Source organism: Pristiophorus japonicus, chromosome 19, assembly GCF_044704955.1.
Source record: "Pristiophorus japonicus isolate sPriJap1 chromosome 19, sPriJap1.hap1, whole genome shotgun sequence".
Lineage (NCBI taxonomy): Eukaryota > Metazoa > Chordata > Chondrichthyes > Pristiophoridae > Pristiophorus > Pristiophorus japonicus.
In genome coordinates this window covers 22,107,459-22,119,797 of record NC_091995.1, presented here as the reverse complement: position 1 = coordinate 22,119,797, position 12,339 = coordinate 22,107,459, and the positions used below count along the sequence as shown (strand labels likewise).

Here is a 12,339-nt window from a genome sequence, read left to right as displayed (position 1 = left end):
TAAATATTGTCCAGGACACCGGGGATAACTTCCCTGCTCTTCTTCAAAATAGTGCCACGGGATAGAAACATAGAAACATAGAAAATAGGTGCAGGAGTAGGCCATTCTGCCCTTCGAGCCTGCACCAGCATTCAATAAGATCATGGCTGATCATTCACCTCAGTACCCCGTTCCTGCTTTCTCTCCATACCCCTTGATCCCTTTAGCTGTAAGGGCCATATCTAACTCCCTCTTGAATATATTCAATGAACTGGCATCAACAACTCTCTGCGGTAGGGAATTCCACAGGTTAACAACTCTCTGAGTGAAGACATTTCTCCTCATCTCAGTCCTAAATGGCTTACCCCTTATCCTTAGACTGTGTCCCCTGGTTCTGGACTTCCCCAACATCAGGAACATTCCACTCGCATCTAACCTGTCCAGTCCCGTCAGAATTTTATATGTTTCTATGAGATCCCCTCTCATTCTTCTAAACTCCAGTGAATACAGGCCCAGTCGATCCAGTCTCTCCTCATATGTCAGTCCTGCCATCCCAGGAATCAGTCTGGTGAACCTTTGCTGCACTCCCTCAATAGCAAGAACGTCCTTCCTCAGATTAGATGACCAAAATTGAACACAATATTCCAGGTGAGGCCTCACTAAGGCCTTGTACAACTGCAGTAAGACCTCCCTGCTCCTATACTCAAATCCCCTAGCTATGAAGGCCTTCTTCACTGCCTGCTGTAACGGCATGCCAACTTTCAATGACTGATGTACCATGACACCCAGGCCTGGTTGCACCTCCCCTTTTCCTAATCTGCCTCCATTCAGATAATATTCTGCCCTTGTGTTTTTGCCCCCAAAGTGGATAACCTCACATTTATCCGCATTATACTGCTAACTCACCTAACCTGTCCAAGTCACCCTGCAACTTTTTAGCGTCCTCCTCACAGCTCACACCGCCCCCCAGCTTAGTGTCATCTGCAAACTTGGAGATATTACACTCAATTCCCTCATCTGAGAGAGCAGACGGGGCCTCGGTTTAATGTCTCATCCAAAAGACGACACCTCTGACATTGCAGCCACTCCCTCAGGACTGCTCTAGAGTGTCAGCTTAGAGTTACGTGCTCAAGTTCTTGGAGTTGGACTTGAACCAACAACTTTCCAATTCAAAGGCAAGTGTGCTACCCACTGAGCCACAGCTGACACTGAAAGGGCAGGGGAGTGGGACTAAGTGCATAGCTCTTTCAAAGAGCCGGTACAGGCACAATGTGCCGAATGGACTCCTTCTGTGCTGTATCATTCCATGATTCTATATCCATATAGCTAAATATATTGTGCTGTCATTACACTCTTCTGCCATTCATGGCGCTGCAGCATGTCCACAGTGGTGGTGGGGGGTGGGGGAGGTGTAATTCCAGTCAGACAAGTAGTTCTTGAACATAAGAATTTCACAATGACAATGTGAAAATACGTACCGAATTGATCACTTTAAACGGGGGCGACATTATGCCTGCACTCCCTGATTCAATTATTCCTCACCTTCTAACTCCAATTCACCCGAAGACCATACATGATTACGTCCCCCCCTCTACAATGCCACGAAAGCTCAACTGGTATAACAATGTCTCCCTTGTGCCCTCATCCCCTTTATTATTTAATCACACTTCCCCCCTACCCCATCTCCAACTTTCCCTTCTGTTCTTTCCTCCTCCCATTTTTTCCATGACTCTGCACTTGCTTATAAACCTCTCTGCCCACGGCCTCCTACACTGTTCGAATGAAGCTCAACAGAAGTTCGAGAAACACCACCTCATCTTTCGATTCAGCACTTTACAGCCTTCTGCCCTCAACATTCATAATAAGAACATAAGAAATAGGAACAGGAGTAGGCCATAAGGCCCCTTGAGCCTGCTCCGCCATTCAATAAGATCATGGCTGATCTGATCATGGACTCAGGTCCACTTCCCCGCCCGCTTCCCATAACCCCTTATCCCCTTATCGTTTAAGAAACTGTCTATTTCTGTCTTCAATTTATTCAATGTCCCAGCTTCCACAGCTCTCTGAGGCAGCGAATTCCACAGATTTACAACCCTCTGAGAGAAGAAATTTCCCATCATCTCTGTTTTAAATGGACGGCCCCTTATTCTAAGATCATGCCGTCTCGAGTTCAACAACGGCAGAGCATGACATAAAAGCAAAATACTGTGGATGCTGGAAATAAAACCCAAAAATGCTGGAAAAACTCAGCACAAGTCAGGCAGCATCTGTGGAGAGAGTTCTGATGAAAGGTCATCGACCTGAAACGTTAACTCTTTGTTTCTCTCTCCACAGATACTGCCTGATCTGCTGAGTATTTCCAGCATTTTCAGTTTTTATTTCAGATCGTAACAAACGCTCCCATTTACTCAGACAGCAGATTATGGTAATGCCTATAAGCATTTACACCTCCTCTGGTCCCATCTTTTGTTGTCTTACGTGACCCATTACCATACCCTTTGCCTTGCACCATCATCCCTTTTGCCATTTAATCACTCCAGCCTTCTACCCATCACAGACCTTCCCTTTTATACTTCCCACACCTAATTTTTCCTTGGCTCTGTACATGCTTATAAACTTCTTCCAATTCTGGTGAAAGGTCATCGACCTGAAACATTAACTCTGTTTCTCTCTCCACAGATTCCGCCTGACCTGCTCAGTATTCCCAGCATTTTCCATTTTTATTTCAGATTTCCACCATCTGCAGTCCTTTGATTTTATAATAGTAATTATATATTTTGGGGTGGTAGTGTTAGAGTCCTGATACCAGTAGCTGCACCATCTCCTGTGGTCCTAAGAGGGCTGACCTCTCAGAGAATGCCTCACCAATCCATCGGACTTTCATAAATAAATGACACGCCAGCTGTACGCGAAGCCTCACACGCACCTCTTCCCCAACAGAGGGGGCGCTGTCCCCAGAGTCTACATTCATTCCTCCCCAACAGAGGGGGCGCTGTTTCCGGAGTCTGCACCCATTCCTCCTCAACAGAGAGGACGCTGTCCCCGGAGTCTGCGCACATTCCTTCCCGATAGAGGGGCCGCTGTACTCCCGGAGTTCTTTCTTTATTTGTTCATGGGATGTGGGCGTCACTGGCAAAGCTGAGGGGGTTGACTTATGAAGATAGGTTGGGCCTATATACATTGGAGTTCAGAAGAATGAGAGGTGATCTTATTGAAACATAAGATAATGAAGGGGCTCGACAAGGTGGATACAGAGAGGATATTTCCACTCATAAGGGAAACTAAAACTAAGGGACATAGTCTTAGAATAAGGGGCCGCCCATTTAAAACTGAGATGAGGAGAAAATTCTTCTCTCTGAGGGTTGTAAATCTATGGAATTCTCTGCCCCGGAGCACTGTGGAGGCTGGGTCATTGAATATATTTAAGGCAGAGATAGACAGATTTTTGAGCGATAAGGGAGTAAAGGGTTATGGGGAGTGGGCAGGGAAGTGGAGCTGAGTCCGTGATCAGATCAGCCATGATCTTATTGAATGGCGGAGTAGGCTCGAGGGGCCAAATGGCCTACTCCTCCTATTTCTTATGTTCTTATTGCCCATCCCTAATTGCCCTTGAGAAGGTGGTGGTGAGCTGCCTTCTTGAATTGCTGCAGTCAATGTGGTGGAGATTCTCATACAGGCAAGTGGAGAGTGTTGCATCATACTCCTGACTTGTGCCTTGTAGATGGTGGAAAGGCTTTGGGGAGTCACGAGGTGAGACACTCATCGCAGAATACACAGCCTCTGACCTGCTCTTGTAACCACAGTATTTATGTGGCTGGCCCAGTTAAGTTTCTGGTCAATGGTATTCCCCAGGATGTTGAATTTGGAGGATTGGCCGATGGTAATGCCGTTGAATGTCAAGGGTCGGTAGTTAGACTTTCGCTTGTTGGAGATAGTCATTGCTTGGCACCTGTGTGGTGCGAATGTTACTTGTCACTTATCAGCCTAAGTCTGAATGTTGTCCAGGTCTTGCTGCATGTGAGCATGGACTGCTCCATTATCTGAGGAGTTGTGAATGGAACTGAACACTATGCAATCATCAGCGAACAGCCCCACTTCTGACCTTATGATGGAGGGAAGGTCATTGATGAAGCAGCTGAAGATAGTTGGGCCGAGGACACTGCCCTGAGGAACTCCTGCAGCGATATCCTGGGGTTGTGATGATTGACCACCAACAACTACAACCATCTTCCTTTGTGCTAGGTATGACTCCAGACAGTGGATAGTTCCCCAATTCCCCCCACCCCACTCCGACCTCCCCAATTCCCATTGACTTCAGTTTCACTAGGGCTCCTTGATGCCGCACTCGGTCAAATGCTGCCTTGGTATCTCACCTCGCCTCTGAAATTCAGCTCTTTTGTCCATGTTTTGACCAAGGCTGTAATGAGGTCTGGAGCCGAGTGATCCTGGCGGAACCCCAAACTGCTCTTCGGTGGGCAGATTATTGGTGAATGAGCAGAGGCTGCGCATATTCCACCCCAACAGTGGGGGCGCTGTCCCCGGAGTCTGCGCACGCTGCTCCCCGACAGAGGGGGCGCTGTGGTCGGAGTCTGCACACTCCTCCCTGACAGTGGGGGCGCTGTCCCCGGAGTCTGCGCACAATCCTCCCTGACAGAGGGGGTACTGTGGTCGGAGTCTGCGCAGAATCCTCCCCGACAGAGGGGGTACTGTGGTCGGAGTCTGCGCACAATCCTCCCCGACAGAGGGGGTACTGTGGTCGGAGTCTGCGCACAATCCTCCCCTACAGAGGGGCGCTGTCCTGGAGTCGGCACACACTCCTCCCCTACAGAGGGGGCGCTGTCCCTGGAGATGCACACACTCCTCTCCTACAGAGGGGGCGCTGTCCCTGGAGTCTGCACACACTCCTCCCCTACAGAGGGGGCGCTGTCCCTGGAGACTGCACACACTCCTCCCCTACAAAGGGGGCGCTGTCCCTGGAGTCTGCACACAATCCTCCCCTACAGAGGGGGCGCTGTCCCTGGAGTCTGCACACACTCCTCCCCTACAAAGGGGGCGCTGTCCCTGGAGTCTGCACACAATCCTCCCCTACAGAGGGGGCGCTGTCCCTGGAGTCTGCACACAATCCTCCCCTACAGAGGGGGCGCTGTCCCTGGAGTCTGCACACAATCCTCCCCGACAGAGGGGGCTCTGTCCCCGAGTCTGCACACAATCCTCCCCGACAGAGGGGACGCTGTCCCTGGAGTCTGCACACAATCCTCCCCGACAGAGGGGGCTCTGTCCCAGAGTCTGCACACAATCCTCCCCGACAGAGGGGGCTCTGTCCCCGAGTCTGCACACAATCCTCCCCGACAGAGGGGGCGCTGTCCCTGGAGTCTGCACACACTCCTCCCCGACAGAGGGGGCGCTGTCCCCGAGTCTGCACACACTCCTCCCCGACAGAGGGGGCGCTGTCCCCGAGTCTGCGCGCATTGCTCCCCGGCGGGCGGTTCCGGTTCGAAGGTCGGAGCTGCGGTTGTTGGGGAAACGAGCGCGGCCTAGTCGGGCGGTGTGGAGCCTGCGAGGCGGAGCGGGTGAGTGCGGAGCCGGAGCGCCCACACCGGGAGTCGGGGCCTGCCGCGTTAATGCTGTTTAATGGGGAAATACACCCGGGCCCCGCCACTGAACCACAGGACCCCCCCCTCCACTGAGCCTCAGGACCCCCCCCCCACTGAGCTCCAGGACCCACCCCCCCCCTCCCCCCCCCCTCCCCCCCACTGAGCCCCAGGACCCCCCCCCACTGAGCCCCGGGACCCCCCCCCACACCCCCACTGAGCCCCAGGACCCCCCCCCACTGAGCCCCAGGATCCCCCCCCCCACTGAGCCCCAGGACCCCCCCCCCCACTGAGCCCCAGGACCCCCCCCCCACTGAGCCCCAGGACCCACCCCCCCCACTGAGCCCCAGGACCCCCCCCCCACTGAGCCCCAGGATCCCCCCCCCCACTGAGCCCCAGGACCCCCCCCCCCCCACTGAGCCCCAGGACCCACCCCCCCCACTGAGCCCCAGGACCCACCCCCCCCACTGAGCCCCAGGACCCCCCCCCCACTGAGCCCCAGGACCCCCCCCCCCCCACTGAGCCCCAGGACCCCCCCCCCCCCACTGAGCCCCAGGACCCCCCCCCCCCACTGAGCCCCAGGACCCCCCCCACTGAGCCCCGGGACCCCCCCCCACACCCCCACTGAGCCCCGGGACCCCCCCCACTGAGCCCCGGGACCCCCCCCCCACACCCCCACTGAGCCCCGGGACCCCTCCCCACTGAGCCCCAGGACCCCCCCCCCACACCCCCACTGAGCCCCAGGACCCACCCCCCCCACTGAGCCCCAGGACCCACCCCTCCCCCCCCCCCACTGAGCCCCAGGACCCCCCCCCCCTCATTGAGCCCCGGGACCCCCCCCCACCCCCATTGAGCCCCGGGACCCCTCCCCACTGAGCCCCAGGACCCCCCCCCCCCACTGAGCCCCAGGACCCCCCCCCCACTGAGCCCCAGGACCCCACCCACTGAGCCCCGGGACCCCCCCCTCCCCACTGAGCCCCAGGACCTCCCCACTGAGCCCCAGGACCCCCCCCCCCTCCCCACTGAGCCCCAGGACCCCCCCCTCCCCACTGAGCCCCAGGATCCACCCCCCCCCTCCCCACTGAGCCCCAGGAACCCCCCCCCACTGAGCCCCGGGACCCCCCCCCACACCCCCACTGAGCCCCGGGACCCCTCCCCACTGAGCCCCAGGACCCACCCCCCCCCCCCCCACTGAGCCCCAGGACCCCCCCCCACTGAGCCCCGGGACCCCCCCCCCACACCCCCACTGAGCCCCGGGACCCCCCTCCCCCCACCCCCCACCCCCATTGAGCCCCGGGACCCCTCCCCACTGAGCCCCAGGCCCCCCCCCCACTGAGCCCCAGGACCCCCCCCACTGAGCCCGGGACCCCCCCCACCCACTGAGCCCCGGGACCCCCCCCACACCCCCTCTGAGCCCCAGGAACCCCCCCCCCCCCACAGCCCCGGGACCCCTCCCCACTGAGCCCCAGGACCCCCCCCTCCCCACTGAGCCCCAGGACCCCCCCCCCTCCCCACTGAGCCCCAGGACCCCCCCCTCCCCACTGAGCCCCAGGATCCACCCCCCCTCCCCACTGAGCCTCAGGATCCACCCCCCCTCCCCACTGAGCCCCAGGATCCACCCCCCCTCCCCACTGAGCCCCAGGATCCACCCCCCCTCCCCACTGAGCCCCAGGATCCACCCCCCCCCTCCCCACTGAGCCCCAGGATCCACCCCCCCCCTCCCCACTGAGCCCCAGGATCCACCCCCCCCCCTCCCCACTGAGCCCCGGGACACCCCACTGACCCCGACAGACACCTAGCCAGCTCATACCCATTGGTTTCCACAGACCGGGGGTTTGCCATTAACCCTGGGACCGGCCTCCTCAGTAACCTGGGACCCCATCAACCTGGAGTCCCATTAACCCAGGGTCCCCAGTAACTCACTCCCTCTGCTGTCTGCCACAATGGAGGCAACAGGTCTCGGGTGGTCAATCCCTCAGGAGTTTCTCCCCCCGGGAGTATCCCAGTGGCCCCTCCCCTGACACTCCGACTGCCCCATTAGATCACCGCCCACCCCAAAAGTACCTCAGTGGGTCACCTCGCCTCGCCCCCCCCCCCCCCCCCCCCCCCCCACCCCCCACACTGATGTTCCTCCCTGTCCCTGACCTAATTTTGAACTTGTCTGCCCCTATATCGTGCTCTCTCCTCCCCCGCCCAGGAGGATTAGTTGGGTCACTGTTGGAGCGGACTGGGTTGTTGGTCAGTGCTCAGTGTTACCCGTTTTGCAGAGTTGCCATGGGATCGTTGGAGAAGTGGGTGAACGACCAGCTCCACCAGCTGCTGGGGCTGAGCGACAAGTATGTGGCACAGTTCCTGATCGGCACAGCCCAGCGAAGCAACAGCGCACCAGACTTCATCCAGCGTCTGGAGAACACGGGCACCATTGACATCACGCAGAGCGTCCGGCTGTTCGCAAACGAGCTGTGGGCGAAGGTGGGTTATGCACAAGGACGAGGGGGGGGGTTCCAGGTTCGGTTAATGCGGTATCAATGTGATGAGGGGTGCAAGGTATGGGATTTTTGGGTTCCTGATGTGGTAATGTGTGCAGGGTCTTTGGGTTCTCCAGTGGGCTGCTTGGACTCCCAGCAACCCCCTCCCCATGTGTTGTTGTGTTCCTTTTAAGAGCATAAGAATCAGGAGCAGGAGTCGGCCATTCGGCCCCTCGAGCCTGCTCTGCCGTTCAATAAGATCATGGCTGATCTACCTCAGCTCCACTTTCCTGCACTGCCCCCATTATCCCTTGATTCCCTTAATATCCAAAATCTATCGATCTGTCTTGCATATACTCAAAGACACAGCCTCCACAGCCCTCTGGGGTAGAGAATTCCAAAGATTCACCATCCTCGAAGAAGTTTCTCCTCATCTCAGTCCTAAATGGCTGACCCCTTATTCTGAGACTGTGACCCCTGGTTCTAGACTCCCCAGCCAGGGGAAACATCCTCCCTGCATCTACCCTGTCAAGCCCTGTAAAAATGTATGTTTCAATTCAGTGCTGGTGTTGCGTTGTATTTGTCAATTGATGGCCGTGTGTGCAGACTTGACTTAACATAAGAACATAAGAATTAGGAACATGAGTAGGCCATCTAGCCCCTCGAGCCTGCTCCGCCATTCAACAAGATCATGGCTGATCCGGCCGTGGACTGAGCTCCACTTACCGCCCGCTCCCCATAACCCTTAATTCCCTTATTGGTTAAAAATCTATCTATCTGTGACTTGAATACATTCAATGAGCTAGCCTCAACTGCTTCCTTGGGCAGAGAATTCCACAGATTCACAACCCTCTGGGAGAAGAAATTCCTTCTCAACTCAGTTTTAAATTGGCTCTCCCGTATTTTGAGGCTGTGCCCCCTAGTTCTAGTCTCCCCGACCACTGGAAACAACCTCTCTGCCTCTATCTTGTCTATCCCTTTCATGATTTTAAATGTTTCTATAAGATCACCCCTCATCCTTCTGAACTCCAACGAGTAAAGACACAGTCTACTCAATCTATCATCATAAGGTAACCCCCTCATCTCCGGAATCAGCCTAGTGAATCGTCTCTGTACCCCCTCCAAAGCCAGTATATCCTTCCTTAAGTAAGGTGACCAAAACTGCACGCAGTACTCCAGGTGCAGCCTTACCAATACCCCATGTACAGTTGCAGCAGGACCTCTCTGCTTTTGTACTCCATCCCTCTCGCAATGAAGGCCAACATTCCATTCGTCTTCCTGATTACCTGCTGCATCTGCAAACTAACTTTTTGGGATTCATGCACAAGGACCCCCAGGTCCCTCTGCACCACAGCATGTTGTAATTTCTCCCCATTCAAATAATATTCCCTTTTACTGTTTTTTTTTCCCCAAGGTGGATGACCTCACACTTTCCGACATTGTATTCCATCTGCCAAGCCTTAGCCCATTCGCTTAACCTATCCAAATCTCTTTGCAGCCTCTCTGTGTCCTCTACACAACCCGCTTTCCCACTAATCTTTGTGTCATCTGCAAATTTTGTTACACTACACTCTGTCCCCTCTTCCAGGTCATCTATGTATATTGTAAACAGTTGTATTGTAAGCACCGATTCCTGTGGCACTCCACTAACCTCCGATTTCCAACCCGAAAAGGACCCATTTATCCCGACTCTCTGCTTTCTGTTCGCCAGCCAATTCTCTATCCATGCTAATACATTTCCACTGACTCCGCGTACCTTTATCTTCTGCAGTAACCTTTTGTGTGGCACCTTATCGAATGCTTTTTGGAAATCTAAATACACCACATCCATCGGTACACCTCTATCCACCATGCTCGTTATATCCTCAAAGAATTCCAGTAAATTAGTTAAACATGATTTCCCCTTCATGAATCCATGTTGCGTCTGCTTGATTGCACTATTCCTATCTAGATGTCCCGCTATTTCTTCCTTAATAGTTTCAAGCATTTTCCCCACTACAGATGTTAAACTAACCGGCCGATAGTTACCTGCCTTTTGTCTGCCCCCTTTTTTAAACAGAGGCGTTACATTAGCTGTTTTCCAATCCGCTGGTACCTCCCCAGAGTCCAGAGAATTTTGGTAGATTATAACGAATGCATCTGCTATAACTTCCGCCATCTCTTTTAATACCCTGGGATGCATTTCATCAGGACCAGGGGACTTGTCTCCCTTGAGTCCCATTAGCCTGTCCAGCACTACCCCCCTAGTGATAGTGATTATCTCAAGGTCCTCCCTTCCCACATTCTCGTGACCATCAATTTTTGGCATGGTTTTTGTGTCTTCCACTGTGAAGACCGAAGCAAAATAATTATTTAAGGTCTCAGCCATTTCCACATTTCCCATTATTAAATCCCCCTTCTCACCTTCTAAGGGACCAACATTTACTTTAGTCACTCTTTTCCGTTTTATATATCTGTAAAAGCTTTTACTATCTGTTTTTATGTTTCCCACTGTCTTCGCCCCCGATCAGATCCCCAAGAAGCAGCAGGTTGAGAAGGCGTCGCGTGCTGTTGAGCGAGAGGCCCTGGCCATGCAGCAGAAGAATCGCACCTACACGTTGCTGGAGGACAGCGAGGAGAGCGAGCCCGAGGAGAAGCCAAGCCGCCACAAAGGCAAAACGAAACGGCGGCACATCCGGAAAAAGAAAGCGTCGTCATCGGAGAGTGATGCCGATGAGAAAACGTGCGTATCCGCAGTGAGGGGCGGGGGGGGGACAGGAGGCAGTCTGACACCGTGCCCCACAGTCGACACTGCCGATACTAGAGGTCATGCAACAATCAGCTGCCTGTGTCTGTAACACGCAACAAGTCCCGCTCACCCATCACCCCTGTGCTCGCTGACCTACATTGGCTCTCAGTTAAACAACGCCTCGATTTCCAAATTCTCATCCTTGTTTACAAATCCCTCCATGACCTCACCCCTCCCTATCTCTAATCCCCTTCAGCCCCACAATCCCCCAAGATGTCTGCGCTCCTCTAATTCTGCCCTCTTGGGCATCCCCAATTATAATCGCTCCACCATCAGCAGCCGTGCCTCCTGTTTCCTGCCTAAATCTCTCTACCTCTCTTTCCTCCTTCAAGACGCTCCTTAAAACATACCTCTTTGACCAAGCTTTTGATCACCTGTCCTAATTTTTACTTGTGCAGCTCAGTGTCACATATTTGTCGCATAATACTCCTGTGATGTACTTTGGGAGGTTTCACTACATTGAAGCTGCTCGATAAATACAAGTTGTTTGTGGGACCAGGGGGCAGTCTGACACTGTGTGCGGAGGGGGAAGACAGTCTGACACTGGGTGGGGGGGAAGGGGGGGGAGAGAGACAGTCTGACAGTGTGTGTGGGGGGGGGGGGGGGAGAGACAGTCTGACAGTGAGGGGGGGGGGGGGGAGAGACAGTCTGACATGGGGGGGGGGGGAGAGAGACAGTCTGACAGTGTGGGGTGGGGGGGGGGAGAGAGAGACAGTCTGACAGTGTGGGGTAGGGGGGGGGAAGAGAGACAGTCTGACAGTGTGGGGTGTGGGGGGGGAGAGAGACAGTCTGACAGTGGGATGGGGGAGAGAAGAGAGAGACAGTCTGACTGGGAGGGGGGAGAGAAGAGAGAGACAGTCTGACAGTGTGGGAGGGGAGAGACAGTCTGACAGTGTGGGGGGGGGGTGAGAGACAGTCTGACAGTGTGTTGCGGGGGGGGAGAGACAGTCTGACTGTGTGGGGGGTGGGGGGAGAGAGACAGTGACAGTGTGGGTGGGGGGAAGAGACAGTCTGACTGTGTTGGGGGGGGAGACAGTCTGACACAGTGTGTGTGGGGGGCGAGACAGTCTGACACTGGTTGTGGGGTGGGGAGACAGTCTGACACTGTTTAGGGAAAGGGCAGTGTGACACTGTGTAAGGGGCAGTGTGATACTGCGTGTGTGTGTGTAAGGGCAGTGTGACACTGTGTGTGTGTAAGGGCAGTGTGACACTGTGTGTGTGTAAGGGCAGTGTGACACTGTGTGTGTGTAAGGGCAGTGTGACACTGTGTGTGTAAGGGCAGTGTGACACTGTGTGTGTGTAAGGGCAGTGTGACACTGTGTGTGTAAGGGCAGTGTGACAGTGTGTGTGTAAGGGGCAGTGTGACAGTGTGTGTGTAAGGGGCAGTGTGACAGTGTGTGTGTAAGGGGCAGTGTGGCAGTGTGACACTGTGTAAGGGGCAGTGTGACACTGCGTGTGTGTGTAAGGGCAGTGTGATACTGCGTGTGTGTGTAAGGGCAGTGTGATACTGCGT

General features: G+C 54.9%; 1 protein-coding gene across 1 annotated transcript in view; it reads left to right on the top strand.

Annotated features, from left to right (window-relative positions):
* The first annotated feature begins 5,463 nt into the window (after nt 1-5,463).
* The window catches only part of LOC139230137 (pre-mRNA-splicing factor ATP-dependent RNA helicase DHX16-like), an 8,071-nt gene continuing 1,195 nt past the window's right edge, over nt 5,464-12,339 (top strand). Inside the window, exons 1-3 of the mRNA XM_070861980.1 lie at nt 5,464-5,549; nt 7,838-8,042; nt 10,549-10,760. Coding sequence (XP_070718081.1) covers nt 7,845-8,042; nt 10,549-10,760 — 410 coding nt within the window. The 5' untranslated portion in view covers nt 5,464-5,549; nt 7,838-7,844. The remainder of the gene's footprint in view (nt 5,550-7,837; nt 8,043-10,548; nt 10,761-12,339) is intronic.